This window comes from Xenopus tropicalis, chromosome 6 (genome assembly GCF_000004195.4).
Source record: "Xenopus tropicalis strain Nigerian chromosome 6, UCB_Xtro_10.0, whole genome shotgun sequence".
NCBI classification, from domain to species: Eukaryota; Metazoa; Chordata; class Amphibia; order Anura; family Pipidae; genus Xenopus; species Xenopus tropicalis.
In genome coordinates this window covers 51,284,219-51,307,017 of record NC_030682.2, presented here as the reverse complement: position 1 = coordinate 51,307,017, position 22,799 = coordinate 51,284,219, and the positions used below count along the sequence as shown (strand labels likewise).

Genomic DNA, 22,799 nt, shown 5'->3' with positions numbered 1-22,799 from the left:
CAGGTGCAGGCACATGCAGTGGTTTTCAGTGTGTATAATCATAGGCTGAGAATCCACCATGTGTGGCACTAGCCTTAGAATTTCTCTGCCACAAATAGTTCAGATTTCCCATTCACCCCAACTCACAATTAGCCACACCATTTTCCTCCACCATCTCCTGCCATCACAAAAAGCAGTTTACTTTCGCAACCAGCCTTTTCAGTTTTTGCAAGTGCCATAGACAAATCAATTCAGAGTGCATTTGTAGCAGCGTTTATGCTTTCATCCAAGATGGTGCTACACTCCTCTCCCCCCCTTCCCAGCCACAAATCTACTTGCCCTAGGCTTCTTACTGTGGTACCCCTATTACCTCTGTTGCACAGGATTAGCACAGATCTGCAGACCTGTCCTGCCCATTCACACCTCCTGTGATGTTTCTTCCAGGAGAACCCTGTCACTTACACCCACTGCCACTCTGCTTGCTCCCACCTCTGCTCCGCTTCCTCCCATGCCTATCACATTATCCGCAGCTCTGTTAAGCTGCACTGACAGACACAGCATTTACCTGAGTGAAGCTACATGGAGCAGAGATTGGCCTGAATAAAATGCCTGCTTTCACGTGTCTTGGGCTGATGCCTGCTCCACTCTGTGTATCCTCTTTCTTTTTGGGAACTACACCAAATGATAATCATATGAGGCCTTCAGTTGATAGGCTAGAAAATAGCCCTTGCATTCTACCTATTCTGCCTATCCTCATTAGTTTGCTGTGAAATAGGTGGGTGAATTTATAAACGGAATTATGGTTCCTAAGTGCACTTTTGACTTCGCTAGTGATTGGTATGGTAATACGTAAGGCAACAGTCACACATGCCGGATCATCAACTTTTCACAGCCTAGGTTACCAATCTTATCCACAGCTCTGTGTTACTTAGGGTTGCCACCTGGACAAAGGGTTGTGCATGATGATGAAAGCACTGTGCATCACTGACATCATCATGCAAACCAGCGACATCATCACGTAACACTATCTGGTCTCGGAGGATTTCTGCCCCGTTATATAACAGTAACATAATGTGAAATATAATGACTTGCCCACTCAAACAAAACAATTGCCACTCTGCAAACTTTTATTCAAATCAGAATCTCTAAGCTGCACAAACTGCATAAAGAAAGTCACTATAGACAGTTAAAATGCATTTTTAAAAATTACATGATCCCACATTTAGCATTATAATTTTTAGGTCACCAGAGATGCACATTTTTATTCTTCTCTATCAACACCTATAAGCTTAAATTTTGTCAGCAACAGGATAGACATCTGATTTTGTTTTGAATTTGTGATTTTTTAGCAATACATTATAAGTTAACAGTACTGTGACCTACAAAATAGACATGATTAAAAACACAACATAACCAAGAACTAAAGTAGTTCTTCTTTAAAGAAATGGTTCCTACACTGTGGGGCGCAAAGCAGTAAATATGGTCCAACCTGAAGGTAAGTGACATGAACGTGCATGTCTTGGATACCCCTAAAGGAGCTAAGAGGAACTGACCATATGTTGGACAATATAAGGTCACATGAATGAAAACCCCTGCATTAGAGTTAAGCAACATCATTCAAAATAAATATTAATAAAGTCTTTTAATAGGTTAAAAGGGTGAATTGATCATTGGTATCCTCCTTCAGTAGCTTAAACATTATTGTTTTTGCATCTTGTATTTTATCAGCTGCCAGACACTATTGGGGTTTTGTATTTAAAGTTGTAAAATTTGGTCGCTATAGTTCACAAGACCTGCAGCAATCAGTGAGAAGCATTTACTAGTCACCTGTTTAAATGCAAACTTCTCATTAGTTTTACTGGTTACTGCATCTAGGCAAACTATGCGCAATTTGTTACATTTGGGGCAAATATATATTAAACTAGCTTTAAGGAGCAATTTTGCTGTTTATTTTTACTATGTATGAAACCTGGTCCTTATTTTTTTATTCAGTTTTATTATCTAGTTTGCCAATCAAATCTCTCCTAGGTCTTATAAATGTGGTGAGGTAGACTGTAACTCTATAGCTAAGCAAATGCCAGGCTGAAGAACTGCAAAATAAAAATATTAAAATTCTTCATTATTTAAAAATCAAAAATGAATAAACTGCCAACATCATGCTTAAACATACTTACCCTCTGTTTATTAAAAATGACATTGGTAATTGCTTGAACCAAAAAAATAAAATTAAAAAAATACAAAATAAATAATCTGTCTGCATCATACTAATACTGCACCCCCTCGCCCATGCTTAATATAATGACACCAGTATAGCTAAAATAGGAAAAAATGTTTTTCCTTCCCTTTTCTCTAAATAAAAGTTTTGGGGATGGAGTGGTGTCCTCTTGTTTTACTGAGCAAGAAAGAATTTATTATCCCCTCGGTATAATGTCTCCCATGAGGTCAGATTAGTCACAGATGCTGACATTAAATTCAGTTTCTCTACATTTCCATTACTGATGCATGTCACTTTGCAGTTTCTCAATTGCATCTTTTAAATGGTCCATAATGGGAATATGGCCTGAGAAGTTGTTGGTTTCTATTTCTTTCAGCATCTTCTGGTACTTAAGTGGTAAGTCATTCTGTTTTGCTCCCATGCACAGGACCTGTTAAAATGAGCACTTGTATTAAATCTTTGTATTAAGTCTGCTTATACAGCATGAATACATAACGTTTATCAAAACATCCATTCTTGAAAGGAGAACTCCAGACAGAATATATTTGTTCACACACAGAATTAGTTTGTAAGATCTACAGGGCACAAACCTCCATCTTCTGGTCTCTTTGACACTTAGCTCAGTGGATTCTTTAATGCAACTGTACTTAGTATTTATTTGTGTTTATTATTTTTTTATATATTTATTTTTCTATTATTGTAATGACCCACTGTTTGTTGTAGTAATTTATTGTTCTTCTGTGCAGCGCTGCATACATAAGTGGTGCTATATAAATAAAAATATACATACATACAATTTATATTTCAAATTAATGCAACACTACTTAGAAGCTGGGGTACTCTAGGACAGTGCTGTCCAACTATTATTTCTCATATAGCATGTTCGAGGGCCAGATTTAATTAAGATTATGATGTCATACAGTGAAGTCTATGGAGCATATGAGCAGACTGTGTGTAAAAATCCTTTGGAGGGCTGAATCCAGCCTTCGGGACTTCAGTTGGACAACCCTGCTATAGGACCTTGTTTTTACCCAGCTTGAATATGGTCAGTTGCAACTCCTAGTGGAGATGGCATTATGTGGGACCCATCTCTCAGGTGGGTTCTTGCTGGATTGGTGCAAGAAGAGTTAACCATGCTGAATTATACACACACAACTTGACCTAACAATGTCATGGACTCCAGTGGTTCTGTAATTTGGCTCTTTATACCTTAAGTCCACTTAAAGGAGAAGAAAAAGCTAATAAAGAGTTAATCTCAAGCTGCAGGCATACCTTCAGTTCTCTCAATAGTGCCCTTAAGTCTACCCATATTTCTCCTGTTCAGATGATCAGAAGCCAAACAGGAAGAAAAAATGCTGAGCTGTGTAAAGAAAGTTCCTATAATGATCCACATTCCTAATGTGGGGGAGTGAGTTCTTAGCATTCTTGAGGGAGGGGGGAGCAGGAGAGAGGAGACAGTAAATAGCTGCGTGTCTGTGGCACATGAATTACAGACACAACAAATCAGAAAGGTCTATGTAAATACAGCCATAAGCACTCATAGAAACGCTGTCAAAAGATTTCTTGTGTCTGTAATTCATATGCCAGAGACATGCAGCTCTCTGCTGTCTCCTCTCTCCTGCCCCCCCCTCAATAATGCTAAGAACTCACTCCCCCCCCCCTTAAGAATGTGGATCTGAGGCAATCAGCAGGAAGCTTCCTCATAGTCTTACAAACTGAGCATGTACACTCGGTCTCGGTGCAGGAGTGAGGCATTATGGGAACTTTCTTTACACAGCTCAGCGTTTTTGCTTCCTGTTTGGCTTCTGATCATCTGATCGGAAGAAATATGGGGAGACTTAAGGGCACTATTGAGACAACTGAAGGTATGCCTGCAGCTTGAGATTTACTCTTTATTAGCCTTTCCTTCTCTTTTAAACTGTAAATGGTGAAATCCAGTTTCTTACCTGCTTGTATTGTGGAGAAGAAAGGCCAAAGATGCACTTTTTCATTTGGTAACATCGACAGGGGAGATTTTCCTCAGCTGTTTGGACATTTATCTCTAATGGTTCATAAATACCAACATCAACACCTTCCTGCCTGAAGCATATAAGTCACACAGTTAGAATTGACATAAGTGATGAATAGACAATGTACAGCTGTAATGTAACAATATATTTCTCCCTCAATAACGCACAATGGTCATACAATTTTTACTTATCTGTAATTTGCAATAAATCATGGAAAATATGTATGTTCTACCATTCTCTTTGGTTACTACTGAATTTGATGCAAACAGAAGTCAGAACCAATATTGGTGACTGCCCCTACAAAGTCAGTTGTAAATGTCACATACTTCTAGGCAGAATGTGTGATTCCTATAACTTCCAGAAAGAATAAGGGGGACCTAGAAAGAGGCAAAATTATGCTTTCATCCCTTGAGGAGTCACTCTGTTGTCTAGTCTTTGGACTAGCAAGCTAAGCTTGTTTAATATCCTGGGATGAATACCATCCGGTCCTGGACCTTACCTTTACATGTTTAAGTCTCTTTTGAATTTCCTCCTGAGTGACCCATGAATCAATAGTTATATTATTAGAATTGGGTCTATTAAAAGGGAAGCCTTTATTAGCTGGTTACTCAGTCATGTATAGAGATGAAAAATAACAGTTCAGAATTTCTTTTGCTTTTTTCCTGTTCTCATCAACCAACTGACCCAGTGGTAACAAGCGATCCACCCTTTCTTGTATCTTTTTTTTACTATATTGATCATGAAAGCTGGAATATCAAATTGAGTTACAGATGCAGTCCTTGTGTGACAAATCTGGATGGGCATTCTTATCATTTGATTGACCTGGGGTGTCCAAATTAGCCAAGGTTTTTATAGATACTTACATGTCCAAGGAATGTAGGTTGGTAATGTCCATCTTCCATACAACTCCCCAGACTTCATCTCCTTGACTCTCAACCACTGTAGCTACGCCACCTCCCCAAGTTGATATCCTGTTGCCTTCATTATTGCCAAATGCAAGCCTGAAATTCTATAAAATGAAGCCAGTTTAATAATACCTAACAGCAACTAAAACCCTATTTTTATCGCCTTTTCAGTAGGCTTTTATTTTTTTACAATTTTTATTATTATTTTTCTTCTTCTGCCTTTTTACAGTTTTTATCTGGAGGTCAACAATTTGGCCTGCAGCCTCATGCTTTTATATGGTCATAGAACTCCTCAGTGACTTCTAATATCCTTATTATTTACAGTAAGTGGTACATAAAACAAAAACAGTCCACTATAAAGTCAGAATGCACCATTTATTATGTAAGGTGACAGGCAAACACAGACCCAGGCCTGAATTACCCATTAAGCATCCTAGACACTTGGCCTTGGTCCCACCTAGTTTCAGGGGCCCAGCCCTACATAATGTTGTCACCCGTCTCCCTCCCTGAGGGGTATCCAGCTTCTGTGCCAGCTTCTTCTGCTGATGCCAGCCGTCACACACGTGAAGCTGCATCATACATGCACACGGGATGGGCAGACACAGCAGAGCCAATAAAAGACAAGATGGCTCAAAACTCTGGGAGATTTGCTTGCAAACACTGGAGCAGCATCACTAGCTAGCTTAGCTCTTCTGCACCTACTATCTGTGCCACCTGCTGGCCTGTCTACTACCACAGACTGTGCTATGATCCTCCAGGCCCCAAGGTTAGTCTTGCTACAGATGAGCTGAGCAAAAAATTGCTACTTAATGCTGTGACATTGCATAATAATTTATCAAGTCCATCCAAGGCTGGGTTTGGGAGGGGATCAAGGGTACACTGCAGAAGTGTGGACCAAAGGGCTACAGCTGAACTGAGCCAAACCATCTCACTCTAGTGCAGTGATCCCCAACCAGGGGCTCGTGAGCAACATGTTGCTCACCAACCCCTTGGATGTTGCTCTCAGTGCCCCCAAACCAGGTAGTTATTTTTGAATTCATGACTTGGTGGTAAGCTTTGGTTGAATAAAAACAAGACTTACTACCAAATAAAGCCCCCTGTAAGCTGATAGTGTGCATAGAGACTACCTAATAGAGGCTACCTAATAGCCAATCTTAGCCCTTATTTGGCACCTCCATGAACTTTTGTGATGTTTGTGTTGCTCCCCAAGTCTTATTACATTTGACTGTGACTCACAAGTAAGAAAGGTTGGGGACCCCTGGTCTACAGCTACTCTTTAGGTATGTCATCTTATCTGTCTGCAAAATGGGAGGGAGTGTGAGCAGGCTACAGGACCGAGGCTACAGCTAAGCTGAGTAAAACAGTCTCACTCTAGTATAAAATTGTCACTGCGTTCATCCTGCTATAAGTTCTGGGGTATTTTACATGAAATTGCCATTGTGTTCATCCTGCACTGCTTTTCATTCTGCTAAGTGTTTTATGTGCATTATAAATGAAATTGCTAACAATACATGCATCAGTGGCTTTGTCTAAGAATGATAGTTGTGATAAAAAAAGGTGAAAGAAATGCTCAGCTATCTGTATATTTAATTAGGGGAATGGTTTATTGTGGTGGGTCTCCCAAAGTGTACGTGGTCTAAAAACTTCCTCCCGAGAGCTACGTGCTGCCATTCTTGCCCCTAGCTAGTCCTAGGTTTCAGTCTGAATATCAATTAACCTTAGTCTGACAAACTGGGGTGAATGCTGCCCCCTATGCTGCAAAGCAGTTATAAAGGTGGGGGCCCCAAAAGCACTACCCTGCCTAGAGCCCCATTTAGTATTAATCCAGCTCTGCACAGACCATCTGTTAGAAAGTCACTTCTTCCTCTGGGGTCCCATACGAAGGAAACATTTGGGGACCCTTGATGTATTGTAAACAGCACAGGGTCTTGTAAATAACAAGGCCTTCATAGTTGTACATCATCTTTAACCCTTTTAAGCCCTTAATGGCCATTCCCACCAGCATATTAAAACACATTTATTTGTAAACAGCACAACAACAGGATCTCAAAAGTTTTCATTTGAAGAAAGGGACTGTGACCTGAACAGCAGCGATGTTTCAGACCTCTTAGGCCTTTTGTCAAGCTACTTCAGAAGAGGCCTAAGAGGTCTGAAACATTGCTGCTGTTCAGGTCACAGCCCCTTTCTTCAAATTAAGACTTTTTAGAAATGAAAGCCTGTTGTGGGGTTGTATATACAGTGGTGTGAAAAACTATTTGCCCCCTTCCTGATTTCTTATTCTTTTGCATGTTTGTCACACAAAATGTTTCTGATCATCAAACACATTTAACTATTAGTCAAAGATAACACAAGTAAACACAAAATGCAGTTTTTAAATGAGGGTTTTTATTATTTAGGGAGAAAAAAAATCCAAACCTACATGGCCCTGTGTGAAAAAGTAATTGCCCCCTGAACCTAATAACTGGTTGGGCCACCCTTAGCAGCAATAACTGCAATCAAGCGTTTGCGATAACTTGCAACGAGTCTTTTACAGCGCTCTGGAGGAATTTTGGCCCACTCATCTTTGCAGAATTGTTGTAATTCAGCTTTATTTGAGGGTTTTCTAGCATGAACCGCCTTTTTAAGGTCATGCCACAACATCTCAATAGGATTCAGGTCAGGACTTTGACTAGGCCACTCCAAAGTCTTCATTTTGTTTTTCTTCAGCCATTCAGGTGGATTTGCTGGTTTGTTTTGGGTCATTGTCCTGCTGCAGCACCCAAGATCGCTTCAGCTTGAGTTGACGAACAGATGGCCGGACATTCTCCTTCAGGATTTTTTGGTAGACAGTAGAATTCATGGTTCCATCTATCACAGCAAGCCTTCCAGGTCCTGAAGCAGCAAAACAACCCCAGACCATCACACTACCGCCACCATATTTTACTGTTGGTATGATGTTCTTTTTCTGAAATGCTGTGTTACTTTTACGCCAGATGTAACGGGACACGCACCTTCCAAAAAGTTCAACTTTTGTCTCGTCGGTCCACAAGATATTTTCCCAAAAGTCTTGGCAATCATTGAGATGTTTTTTAGCAAAATTGAGACGAGCCATAATGTTCTTTTTGCTTAAAAGTGGTTTGCGCCTTGGAAATCTGCCATGCAGGCCGTTTTTACCCAGTCTCTTTCTTATGGTGGAGTCGTGAACACTGACCTTAATTGAGGCAAGTGAGGCCTGCAGTTCTTTAGATGTTGTCCTGGGGTCTTTTGTGGCCTCTCGGATGAGTTGTCTCTGCGCTCTTGGGGTAATTTTGGTCAGCCGGCCACTCCTGGGAAGGTTCACCACTGTTCCATGTTTTTGCTATTTGTGGATAATGGCTCTCACTGTGGTTCGCTGGAGTCCCAAAGCTTTAGAAATGGCTTTATAACCTTTACCAGACTGATAGATCTCAATTACTTTTGTTCTCATTTGTTCCTGAATTTCTTTGGATCTTGGCATGATGTCTAGCTTTTGAGGTGCTTTTGGTCTACTTCTCTGTGTCAGGTAGCTCCTATTTAAGTGATTTCTTGATTGAAACAGGTGTGGCAGTAATCAGGCCAGGGGGTGACTACAGAAATTGATATTGAAATTGAAAATTGAAATTGATAAACCACAGTTAAGTTATTTTTTAACAAGGGGGGCAATCACTTTTTCACACAGGGTCATGTAGATTTGGAGTTTTTTTTCTCCCTTAATAACGTAAACCTTCATTTAAAAACTGCATTTTGTGTTCAATGATGTTATCTTTGACTAATAGTTAACGGTTTTTGATGAGCAGAAACAAGTGTGACGAACATGCAAAAGAATAAGAAATCAGGAAGGGGGCAAATAGTTTTTCACACCACTGTATAAGTATATGTGTCCTGGGCACACAGTCATAATATGGACGCAGCTGTCAGTGTTCTCATGTAAATTACCTGTCAGCCTGGCCCTGCCATTTCAAGTACACAGAGGCCCAAACAGCACCCCACCAGCCCACTAAATATGGCATCTTAGAGCAGCCCCTCTGGCATTTGCCACAATCCACAGATTGCCAGTGAAGGCCTGCTGTCAGCACGACTATCACTAACATCGGTGCACTGTCAAACAGGTATGCATGGCAAGGCTGACAGGCATCAACATGAACCTGTTTTCAGGGCAGCAGCAGAAGCTTTGTTTCTTTGACAGCGAATCTATGCTGCTGCCTGTCAGCACTACTACTGGCATAACTCCCAACTCAGCCCACAGTTTTGTATGATATCATTGATGTGTGTGTATGGCCAGCTTAAGACTTGTAGCTTAAAGGGCAATAACCTGCCAAATTTTGTAAAATGGGAGTGGTATTTAGGGGGTGTGGCTGCAAAAATGGGCACAGTCAAAAAATTTTCTCCGCTCTATGCATGCCATTTCCTTTTGTCCCTCTTTGCATTTTTCAAATTTTGGAAGGCTGACAGAGCTGACAAACACTAACATCTAGATAATATATGATGATACATCCATAGCAGAAATAGACTCACACTCCCTGATATACCTAAATATATGATTCTTATCATTCTCAAAGGCCGCAAATAGCCTATCAAATATACAGAGGATACCCTCACTACAATTTAAGACCATTAGAAGCCATCTAAGCAGTTCCTGTCTCATGCTTTTAAATAGGCCCAGAACTTGGTGATAACTTCTAATAGGTTTAGATAATATATTAGATGTGCATTATTCTTTATAAGGTTCATTTACATATACAGTGCAAAGTGCAATTTTCAGATGCCAATCGTCCACATTTACCCACAAAGCATACATTTCCCCCAGAATTTCAGTTTCAGTTCATCTGCTAAAATTATTATTAACATGTATTTCTAAAGCACCAACACACTCTGCAGTGCTGTACAATTCTATGAGACGTGTCAAAACAAATGTAATTTTAAGTGTGTTTCAGGGTTTACTTCCTCTATAGTTATAGAAACCCCCCTCCCCAACTGCTATCCTACCTGAAAGCAGACAGGGAGCTGGGAACCCAAGTAGGTAGTGTGGGTGGCTGTGCACACCAGGCCTTTCCAAAGAGTTTTATGTGTGTGTGTGTGTATGTGTGTGGGGAGGGGGGATGCCATGTAGTTACACTACTGGACTAAAGGTGGCCATACACGCACCAATAATATCGTACGAAACCTCGTTTCGTACGATATTTGGTGCGTGTATGGTATGTCGGCGAGTCGACCGATATCGCAGGAAGCTGATGATATCGGCCGACTCGCCGATCGGACCAGTTTGAAAATTTTGATTGGGCGCCATAGAAGGCGCCTGACCAAAATCTCCCTTCAGCGCTGAATCGGCAGAAGGAGGTAGAAATCCTATTGTTTCTACCTCCTTACCTGCCGATTCAGCCCTGAATGGTCGCACGAAACCTCGTCAGATCGCCACGTGTATGGGCAGCTTTACCAGTGGCACTTGCAGCTTTGTACACAACTTTCCCTTTATATAATTTAGAGGGTATCCATTGCCTTTGTGAATTCTAAGGATAGAGACCCCCTCTCAGTACTACTAAATAAAAACCTCTGTGCTGAGTCATCTTATGGTCAGCATTTTCCTGTGTCACTAGGCAGTACATTCTGACCCAATAGATTCCCACCTATGGTTAGTGAACACCTGGTGACTATAAAAAAGGAAAATAAACATAATCTGGAACATGTACAAACACTAAAACAGTAATAAATCCCATTACCTTAATAAAACAGGTTGTGTTTACCGATTAGGAGCTACATAGAGTACAAATAATGAACCTGTGCTTGATGGTGCTATCAGTATGTACAGATGGTGCTAGTGGCAGCTCACAGTACCTTGAGGGAGGCAATGCAGCGGAAGGAGGCAGATGGGTTGTGAAGAAGAAGCCGCTCTTTCAGTAAATTGCTGCCGTAAGCAAAATAGTAGAAAGAGTTACCCTCCGGCAGGAGACCAGGAACTCTTGTAGCTTCCATTCAGCCTGACAGCCTGGCGCAGACTCAGAGCAAGGAAGGGCGAGGTCACGTGATTGGCAGCCAGCGTTGGAAGGGTACATAGAAAAGAAAGCGGTGACAAGGCAACATCGAGCGAAGGCCATTCTAGAGCGAACGGGTACACTGGAATAGAGAGCACGGCTATGATGCGGTTGTGCTGACAGAGCAGTGCCAAAAGCAGCACGACCTTACCGTTCCGCTTAAACCTTAAAGGAACAGTAACACTAAATATTTAAAGAAGTATAAAAAAAAAAATTCTATCCTCTTCTTGTAATGCCTCTAACCTGTACCAAGTAAATTGTTTTAATGCACAAGAGGCATATTCACCAGGGCTTGAATTTTCTCCTCTTCCAAAGTTGGCCAGAAACTGAAAGATGCACTTGGCAAAGTCACCAAACGAGTCATATGCCCACTTTGAGGTGGGTGATCAGTTGGCCTTTAGGCAACTAATTCAGACCCCTTGTTCTGTACATTTAAAAGTGATGTATAGTTATTCTCACTGTCACAACACTCACACATTGGCATAACCCCATGATACACAATAATGTGTATGTATATAAATATGATAGATTAGATAGATAGATAGACAGACAGACGATAGATAGATAGATAGATAGTGATGTGTAATAGATGTGTGACTGATGTATAACCTCTGTAAAATGATGCAGAATATGTCATTCTACATATATCTATCATCCATCTATCATCTATATATCTATCTATCTATACATCTATCTGTCTGTCTATCTAGCAACAATATATGCTTACCCAACTATATGAGGAGCCAGATCAGTAGTCCCATAATATAAAGCTAGATATGGCTAACAGAAAAAAAAAGTGCAGCACCAATATTTTACAATTCACTATTTCTATTGAGGGCTAGTATGACATGGCCATCATCAGAGACCCCTGATCTGTGACCCCCAGATTTGCACATTGCTATGTGATTACCAGTTGTCAGATCAGCCCCCCACATTACTGTGAATGACCTATTCTATGCAAGGGTCTATGACTTTATAACCTTCAATCAGAGCTCCTCATGCAATTTGATAAGGCTATCAGTCCTGAGATCTGTGACCTCTTCTATGTCTGGGTTAGGGTTGCCATCTTTCTGTTCTTGGCATTTCAGGCAGGAGGCAGGCTGTAACGTCACTGTGTGCAGCCATGGGGTGGGGCCATGACATCAGGGTGGGGCTATGACATGGCAGTCGGCAATTGCCTGATCGCCAAGTCAGTTGAGGAGAGGGCTGTCCGAATTACCTAATCTGGAAAAACAGGCAGGTAGCTTTGATCTGGAAAGGCTATTCGAACACCGGGCAGGTGGCAACCTTAGTCCAAATGGATATGGCAAGCAGAACTCCAGACTAGTGGCTGCTGCACTGTATGCATGACCCCCTATATACACAATGTGATCTGACTTTAGACCCCCCCCCCCACACACACTACTGTGACTAGGTTCGCACTAGGATTCAAAATAGGCATTCCAAGTACACAGTGGCCCAAATACACCCCAGCTAATCCAGTAAATAGTGACTGTCAATGGCATCTTAAAGTAGCCTCTCTGGCATTTGCCAGAATCCACAGATTGCCAGTTCGGACCTGATTGTGGCCCCTAGTGCATTCATATAGAAAACAACAAGAGGTCCTCTGCACTCACTCATTATCAATATATAGGACATTAAGACATTCTGTGCATTTAGCTACCAAGATATGCCCTCCCCTGTAATCAAAACAGGGATTGTTTGTCCATATATTTCAATATACTTCAAGCTCTCCAACTACATAGTTACATAGGGTTGAAAAAAGACCATCAAGTTCAACTCTTCTAAGTAAACCCAGCACACACAACCTATACTGACCAAAAGCTTAGTATCATAATAGCCTTGGATACTATGCTTGTTCAAGAACTCATCCAGGCCCCTCTTAAAGGCATTAACAGAATCTGCCATTACCACATCACTAGGAAGGGCATTCCACAACCTCACTGCCCTCACTGTGAAAAAACCACCTACGCTGCTTCAAATGGAAGCTCCGTTCCTCTAATCTAAAGGGGTGACCTCTGGTGCGTTGATTGTTTTTATGGAAAATGAACATCCCCCATCTGCCTATAATCCCCTCTAATGTATTTGTACAGAGTAATCATGTCCCCTCGCAAGCGGCTTTTTTCTAGAGAAAACAACCCCAACCTCGACAGTCTAACCTCATAGTTTAAATCTTCCTTCCCCTTTACCAGTTTAGTTTCACGTCTCTGCACTCTCTAAACTCCTGTATTGTTTAAACACTTTTAGTCCCTGCATTGTTCACACCTCAGGCAGTAAGCCCCCACATTGTTCATCTGTTCACACCTCAGGAAAACTGTAGGAGCAGTGTCAGCATTATGTCACTGTATTTATTGCCTGCCCTATCCTTCTTGTGTGTGTATGGCACACACAGGCAGCATAGGGCAGGCAGAGTATGGCACACACAGGCAGCATAGGGCAGACAGAATATGGCACACACAGGCAGAATAGGGCAGAGTATGGCACACACAGGCAGGGTAGGGCAGGCAGAGTATCCAGCTCATTAATATCCTTTTTGAAGACTGGAGCCCAAAACTGCAATGCATACTCAAGGTGAGGCCTATAAAGAGGCAACATTATGTTTTCATCCCTTGAGTCAATGCCCAACTAAGTCATCTCCAGTCTCACCAGTCCTACACTCACTTTGATTCACTAAAAATTCTACAGCTTCAGTATACATATAGGGGCTGATTCATCAAAGTACGAGTTCGAATCCCAAAATGGGTAAAATTCAGATTAGATACAATAATTTCTGATGATCGCAAATATCACGAAAATGCTTATGAAAAAATTGTATTAGTCATGATAATATTGTATTGGCGATCCGAAAGTCACAAAATTTTCGTATCAGAACGATCGTAAATGGTGGGAAAACCATCCTGACTTTGATCTTTCTGTGCATATTTTTGGAAGCCTCCCATAGGACTCAATAGCACTCTGCAGCTCCAACCTGGCCAAAGGAAAGTCACAATACTGAAGCTTTAATGAATCCGAAACTTTCGTACTCGGCTCAACAAATACGATTTTGTCACATAAATTGTTGTGCTTTTTGTCACAAAGTACGAAAAAGTCACACAAATTAAAAAAAAAAGTCGCAAAAAATATGCAGAGTACGAAAACTTAAAAAAAATATGATTTTTTTGTATTCAGAAGCGATCGAACATTGATAAATGAGCCCCTTGGTGTGTATATAGTATGCATTAAGATATGCCATGCAGCAGAATGATATAAATCACTCAGTCCACCATTAAACCTACAGCCTTTATTGAGGGCAAGTATGGCATGGCTATTATATCTCAAATAAATTGCCTGCCTATGTAAAAGTGTATATGACTATGATAAAACAGAGCCCCCCCCCCCCCCCCCCCCGACAAAGTTGTATAGGTAGAAACATCTGCAATCTAAAATGACAGAAGCAACTTCACAGGGCTATCAGACCTGCAAAAACTGTGTATCATGATACAGGTGCCAGACCTCGGATTAGTCTTCTTATGCACAAAATACAGGTTAATTTTACATTTTATTGAAACATATCTTTGGCAAAAAGGTGCAAAAAATACATATCATTATTATTATTTGTAAATGGATAACAAATTCAAAATTTCTTGCAGTGTGTAAATGCATTAGGTTTTTGAGACATAAAAGAAACCATTTAAAATGAGAAATATATTCCCCTTTTTCGGGGAAATGCAAAATGGCTTCAAGCTTCACCTTCTCAGATTCTTACACAATACAAGTTCTATAATGGAGCTTTGAATCACAACCCTTTTAAAGTCTTAAAATGCCCCCTGCCTCCGGTGCGGATTTTCATGTGAAATCTGGCAACAGAGCTAGGGGGTAAGGGGGTAGTGAGTTGTAGACTCCGTGGAAGTGACATCACGCGCACACTGTGTGTGATGTCACTTCTGCGATGTCGGTGCGTGTGTTGTCACGTGCACAATGTAGGGGAGTATTTAGGTCTGGTGCTGCCCTAGGCACCAGTCAACAGCGCCTGTTATCTGCCCCCAGTTGTTACACACAATTGTTCTGTTCTGAGTGTGCAGGCTATACCCCTTTGTTGTACCCAGCAAGTGTGATATGACTAGAAATACTCAGACCACTGCCCAAGCAAGTAGCATGCCCCCATACAAAGAGCAATTCCATACCCTATGTGCAACACTGTGGCCCCTGTGCAGGGGTGTTGGACAAATAAAAACCTCAGATCAGGAGCCCTGCTATACGCAATGTAAGGTGACTATCAGACCTCAGATCAGTGGCCCCTGCCATGTGCATCTGGATATGGCTAGCAGCCCCCAGACCTGTGGCCCCCACTGCATGCACTGAAATGTTACTTTTGGAGCTCAGATCAGTGGTCACTGCCATGTGCATATTATACTGTTAGCACCCCCCAGACCTTTGGCCCCCTGTACATGCACTGATATGAATACCCAGACACCAGAACAGTGGCCCCTGCTATGTGCAACAGCATTTAATAAAAAATAATGCTGTGGCCCAGCTGCATTCACTAAAATGTTACTATTAGACCCCAGATCAGTGGCCCCTGCCTGTGCATCCTGATATGTCTAGTAGTCCCTTTTAACATTTTGGGTATGATGCAAAACCCATATATTGCCAATAGATGTCACTCTAATACTATAAAAAAAATGTTGTAATGTGCATTAATGGGAAAGGTCACCTTCAGTAATGTCCTTTCGATATATTATACTTGCCAAAAAAAAGTGCATTTATTTTAAAGTATCCTGTTTTTTTATATTTGCATTTAAAATTGATTGCTTACCTGGTCATTTTGTTTAGTGCCATTCTCCTCTTTAACTACACTGACAAAGGCACCAAAAATTCAAGAGGCTTATGGCAGCATGAAGCCAAGTGGCCTGTCCCCCTGTCTCATCTGCACTTATTTGCACTGAATTAATTGTACTGGCTATTAATAATAAGAGTGTTGGCATGCATACTGTTATTTGATGCCACGCAACACAAATATAAATAAGAGTTATTTTGTTATCATTATTGGAAAAAATACTTTTATTTATATGTGGCCCATGTGTTCTGCTTTCCTGAACACAGAGCAAAATAACCTTTTATGGTCAATTGGCAACCAGCATAAAACAACAATTGTTTTTAGGACTGCCTAAAATATGTGATGTTACAAAAAGCTGCTTATATTAAGGTATGACTTATAGATGAATATATTAATGCCTAAATTCCTTGGGGCAAAACAAAAAAAGAGCAAAAGTTTGCCAGTGTTATTGGTCATGTTCTGTGTTTTTTTTTTCCTCCTTTTCTCCGCCTTGTTTATTTTACTTTATATTTATGTGACTTCAGACAATACTGCGATTTTGAACAGCCCCTGTTACATAAAACATTTTTGTAAATCATCTTTATTAATTAAAATGTTTAGTTTTAATTTTATGGACCAGGATTCTCTCTACTGCTTCATTAGCATTTCTTTGATATCATTAGCTGGCAAGTTTCAGCCAGTTGGAGCAATGAAATTCATCTGAAGCAGGAGAGGGAAGGCATGTGCGGTAACCAGTTCAGTATCAACTTTCTGTTTTGGGCAGAATGCAAGTTGCTATTGGTGCGATCCCTTCCAAAGAGATAGCAGAAAGCAGGTGAGAGAGTGTTTTAGCAACACTGATCCTGGGATGTAGCTTAAAAGAGATGCATTATAAAAATGTTTTTTTCTGACAGCGGTTCTTCAAATTCAGACTATTGTCTAAAGGTGAACATCCCCTTTTAAAATGTAATTGTTGTGCACTTCCCTTTTGGTATAATCAATAAAGAAATTATACAAAATAACTTACAGGGAAATTCAGTGATGGTAATACCTAAAATAAAGATAAAGTAGTACAGGTACAGGACCTGTTATCCAAAATGCTTGGGACCTGGGGTTTTCCGGATAAGGGATCTTTCCATAACTTGGTTCTTTATATCTTAAATCTACTAAAAAGTCATTTAAAGATAAAATAACCCCAATAGGTTTGTTTTCCCTCCAATAAAGATTATTTACATCTTAGTTAGGATCAAGTACAAGGTACTGTTTTATTATTACAGAGAAAAAGGAAATAGTTTTTAAAAATTAGAATTATTTGCTTATAATGAAGTCTATGGCAGATGGCCTTTCTGTATTTCTGAACTTCCTGGATTACCTGTTTCCGGATAATGGATCCCATACCTTTAAATGCCAAAGACAAATCTCATTAATGTAATAGCCCAGTGCTGTCCAACTGATGGCCCCTCCTGTCTGGCTGCTGTGACTGCTTACCTTTGTGTAAACTTTGAATGGTATCAATACTGAGATTAACTGGCCCCCTGCATTGTTCACACCTCAGATTCAGGCTGTAAACGTAATCCCCTGAAATGTACACACCTTGTAGTTCCTGCATTGTTCACACCTCAGGCAGTAAGCCCCCACATTGTTCATCTGTTCACACCTCAGACAAACTGTAGGAGCAGTGTCAGCATTATGTCACTATATTTATTGCCTGCCCTGTGTGTATGGCACACACAGGCAGCATAGGGCAGGCAGAGTATGGCACACACAGGCAAAATAGGGCAGAGTATGGCACACACAGGCAGGGTAGGGCAGGCAGAGTATGGCACACACAGGCAGGGTAGGGCAGGCAGAGTATGGCACACACAGGCAGCATAGGGCAGGCAGAGTATGGCACACACAGGCAGCATAGGGCAGACAAAATATGGAACACACAGGCAGAATAAGGCGGGCAGAGTATGGTACACACAGGCAACATAGGGCAGTGCCTGCCTGTGTGTGCCATACTCTGCCTGCCTTGCATTTACTGTGACATAGGTGCATTGCTCTCTTCTGCCAAGCCTTCAGCAGATTCCAGAACTTTCTACTACTAGCAAATATCTTGCTTTAATTTTATTTTACACCAGATACATTCTTTCTGGCATCAACTAGTATTCCTGTTGTGGTACCCTGTGTAATACACATTTGCCTGCTTCCAAAAGAGTTAATGCAGAAAAGACTGTAATGCTGGAAGGAAATAATAGTTGCTGGGAAATGGCAAGTTATCTATTAATGTGTCAGCCTTCTGCTATCCCACAAAGCTGCAGAAAATCTCATTTCCAAGTGCTTTTACAGATTTTATTATTCATTTAGAAGGAATAATAGCCTACGAAGCAAACTATTTTAATTTTATTGAGCTGGCAGCTCTCAGCTGTGTTTTTGCCAAAAGTCCATCTATTGACACATGGGAACCCTATATTGTGTACAGTATTTCCAGGGTTTCCACTGCTAGCTACATCAATAGGCCCTGAAGACTTACGCAGAAAGAATGACATGCAGACTGTTATGACCTAATACGGACACAATTGTCTTGGAATTGTACTACGGATCAAACCATGAGAGCTGCATCCAAAATAGCACTATGCACACTGCACTTGTGCTTGTAAATGAGCATGTTTCAGTTATTTTTAGGGATTTTTAAGGCAGTTATGGGGTTATGACATAAAAAGAACTAAGTTTGCCTGTTTGAAAGCAAACATCTTTTTGGTTGCTATTAATTACTGCTCCTGGCAAACTTAGTGCCTTTTATTACAAATGGGGGTTAAGGTTTTACAGCCTCTTTGAAATTATTTAATGAACAATGTGATTTTAAATTGCAATCGACTTTTATGTGATCTGCTCAGTTAATTAACATTTTTTTGGAAGTTGAAATTTTTTTCTAATCTCGAAAATGAATAAATCTCCCTCAAAGGGCCAAGTCTATACAAGTTACCATAATTGTTAGTGAGCTTCAAGACATAGTGGAGGACAAAACCCAAACAAATGGATAGCCTAAATATACTTTAGCTAAAGCATTTTTAGAATGCTATATACTGTATCACAAAGCTAAAGAGAAAAATTCCTTTTCCCAGTAATTCCTCTTGTATATTAAGTTGAGTGGACAAGGTAATGGGGTGCCTGCTACTTACTGAATTAGGGATTTCCAGCTGAAGAAGTGTTTAAAGTGCTGCTACTGACTTCTTATTGATGGGAATCAAGGAAATAGTACAGCATACATATATTAACCTGGTGACTAAATGCCTGTTTGGGCTGTGCCCAGTATGGATATGTTTTTAAAGGAAAAGGAAAGGCTAATAAAGAGTTAATCTCAAGCTGCAGGCATACCTTCAGTTGTCTCAATAGTGTCCTTAAGTCTCCCCATATTTCACCTGTTCAGATGATTAAAAGCCAAACAGGAAGAAAAAGCGCTGAGCTGTGTAAAGAAAGTTCCCATAATGCCTCACTCCTGCACTGAGACCAAGACCACGTGTACATGCTCAGTTTGTAAGACTATGGGGCTGATTTACTAATCCACGAATCCGAATCCCGAATGGGAAAAAATTGGATTGGAAACGAACATTTTGAGGCTTTTTCGTATTTTTTGCGATTTTTCTGTCACCGTCGCGACTTTTTCGTAGCCGTTACGACTTGCGCGAATTGTCGCGACTTTTTCATAGCCATTATGACTTTCGTGAATTGTCGCGACTTTTTCATAGCCATTATGACTTTCGTGAATTGTCGCGACTTTTTCGTATTGAGCGCTCGATTCGCGAAAAAGTCGCAAAATACCGATCATTACGAAAAAACGCATTCGGACGCTTTTCGGACTTTCGTGGATTAGTAAATGTGCCCCTATGAGTCAGCTTCCTGCTGATTGGCTCAGATCCACATTCCTAACGGGGGAGTGAGTTCTTAGCATTCTTGAGGTAGGGGGGAGCAGGAGAGGGGAGAGAGCTGCGTGTCTCTGGCACATGAATTACAGACACAACAAATCTTTTGACAGAAAAGTCAGTGCAGCATTTCCGTGAGTGCTTATTGCTGTATTTACATAGACCTTTCTGATAAAGCTTACTTAGTCTTTACCTTTCTTTCTCCTTTAAGGGATGGTGCTACACACAAACCTGTCAGGGCAACAGTACTCCATCTAGGTTATTGTAGGGAGAGTGGTTAAATAATGTGGTTCAGATTCAATTCAAGGCAGGCTCACGCTAGTCACAATATAATTAGACACAGATGTAGGTGTTGTAGTTGAAGAACTTTATGGGACATTTCTTTCCACTACATCCCTGTTGGTTACTGGCAGTTAATAATGATTTTGAGGGTTCGTATGGAATTCTATGCAGTGTGGACAAACGTTACCCTTGTATCTTTCATCTGCTCTCATTCTTAATGAATGTATGCCTGTGATTCATCACCTCCCTGTGTTTTCCCATAGTCATGTGACATTGATTTATGTCCCACCGATACAGAATATTATTCTATATTAATTTAGAATAAAATATAAATGTATAATATTTATTTCTCTTTAACACATTAGCACAAGCCATTAGCTTTCTGTTACCCTCATGCTTATATAAATAGTAGCTTCTGCTCCAGATTTTTCTTTTACAGAACAACGCCCACTCACCATCAATTGCTATCTGACTGCTCCATGAACTGGCAGTGCTATGTTTTACTTAGTGAGCTCTCTAACAAAGGGAATAATTAAGTATATTTTTACAAATAAATGGTCAAAAGAAATTGTTTAAAAACCACAGTATCTACCTACTGCTTTATATATATTTTTTAGAGGAGGGTAGGTTTATATATACACTTTAGGCCAGTGGTTCTCAACCTTCCTAATGCCGCGACCCTTGTTGTGGTGACCCCCAACCATAAAATTATTCCTAAGACAATAGAAAATATGTGTTTTCCCATGATCCTTGGGCGATGCCTGTGAAAGGGTCCCGACCCCCAAAGGGGTCCTGACCCACAGGTTGAGAACCGCTGCTTTAGGGCTGTGGCACACGGGGAGATTAGTCACCCGCGACAAATCTCCCTTGTTGCGGGTGACTAATCTCCCCGAAATGCCATCCCACCCACGAAAATGTAAATCGCCGGTGGGATGGCATACGCGGCGCCGTGATTTCCCTGAAATCTCGGAAGTTGCCTTGAGGGGAACATTACATTCAAGCACTCCAACTCCAGTCCTGTTTATCGTCACACACAATAACACACAGCAGTTGTTAATGGGTAATTTCATTGATGATAACACAGATTGTTGCTGCTGGACCCTTTGTGCTGGGCCTAATACAGGGTTTCTAAACGTCCATAGTTTGAGTTATTACAATCTCTGGATGTCTATCATCACCCTTACGTTCTCTCTTGCCTGTTGTGGCCCTTACTCCTTGAAAAGATGGTGCATGCGAATTATAACAAATTATAAGTTCCTCACGTTTCTCCTCCTTCTGGATGCTGCCTGGGCTTAATATCAGTATGTCTAACATAGCCAGGAAGTTAAATGGTATGGACACGAGGAGCTTCTGCAAATTTTTCTTGTGGCTAAACTGCATGGGGTGGATAATAAAGTCATTACACTGAAATTGGTTGCCAAAAAATTGTGTAGCTGTCCTTTATTAGGAAGGAAGGACTGGGGATCTAGCACTTGTCAATGCTTTAATCCGTTAACTCCTTGAGGAGTATAAACAGAATACACTTGCTGCAGTTCCCCCATTAAATAGTGCTTAAGAATACCTTCACAGAGCAACGCTAATACATCAGACAGCACTGCACAAAAAAATCCCCTATATATTGAAATTGATCATTAATAAGGGCTTTACTGAGCCTTCAACACTCCAGGACTCCCTGCAACTGCAGGGACTACTTAGGGTTGCCAGCGGGCATGCACCTATTAATACAGAAGCTGGAAGAGGTAGCCAGCAGTGTAAGGTTGTGCGTGGGGAGGTGAGTGGAAGAGCTTAACCCAAACCCGCCTGCAACCCCCGAGTCATTTGCCGAGGTCATCCCTAACCTGCCCAATCCGCGGGTTAACATGCAGGTCCCACGGGTATTGGGCTGGCCTGCATTTCACTAATTGCTGGTAAATTTTTAATACTGGTGCTAGCACTAGCTGCTAATTAACCGGCTATACTTGTCAAATACCAGCCAGGTGGCAAACCTAGGGGGCATATTGGTTAGATTAGATCTTTGCTTGTGTTTTTTATCTTATAGGCGACCCTACAAATCTAATTGGTGATCAGTTGCTATGGGCAACATCACAGGTGATCTTAGTCACTTATGTTAATAAATAGGCCCCTTAGTCTGCTTCCTCTGCTCTTATGTCCCTGGCCATCACAGCCCATTCCCATGGTGCCTAAAACAGCAACAAGCAACAGGATCACAAAGCTCTTACTTAGGATGCAACCATGCATCCATCAGATCCAAAGACAAGTAGCAGTCTAGTTGTAGCACAGTAGCAGGCTGACAAATACATACACGCATCGCAATACATGACGTTCAGATTGAATGCCTCAGGTTATCACTGGGTCATTTTATTTGTCTCCTATTACTAAGCATGCTTAATGTTGACTCAACATGGACACCTAGTTGTCGGTTGTAGCAATCACAAATCTGCTCCTACAGGTCGCTTTATGAGTCGTCACCGATTAATCATGGAAGGAATAAGGGGTATCCCGCATCAGTACCAAGTATAACAGCAGCACTGGGATGTGCAATCCAGGCTGGGGCACCCTACCTGCTCAGGAATCATTCCGACTCTCTCCTCCCCTCTGCCTTGGTTACTCCCCTGCTGTGGAGGGAGTGGCTAGGATTCCTACAGTGTATAATCTAAATACCCCCCCTCTGATCCTTATGCTT

At 41.1% G+C, this 22,799-nt stretch overlaps 1 protein-coding gene across 2 annotated transcripts; it reads right to left on the bottom strand.

Moving 5' to 3' along the window:
* Positions 1-1,088: 1,088 nt before the first annotated feature.
* ggct (gamma-glutamylcyclotransferase) lies at positions 1,089-22,754 on the bottom strand. Of its 2 annotated transcripts, XM_012964807.3 has the most exons (5): positions 22,678-22,754; positions 10,938-11,216; positions 5,067-5,212; positions 4,141-4,273; positions 1,089-2,624 (listed from the first exon to the last, which is right to left on the bottom strand). In XM_012964807.3, the coding sequence occupies exons 2-5, from the start codon at positions 11,073-11,075 to the stop codon at positions 2,472-2,474; spliced, it is 570 nt and encodes a 189-aa protein (XP_012820261.2). In that variant the 5' UTR covers positions 11,076-11,216; positions 22,678-22,754; the 3' UTR covers positions 1,089-2,471.
* Between the last annotated feature and the right edge of the window lie 45 nt (positions 22,755-22,799).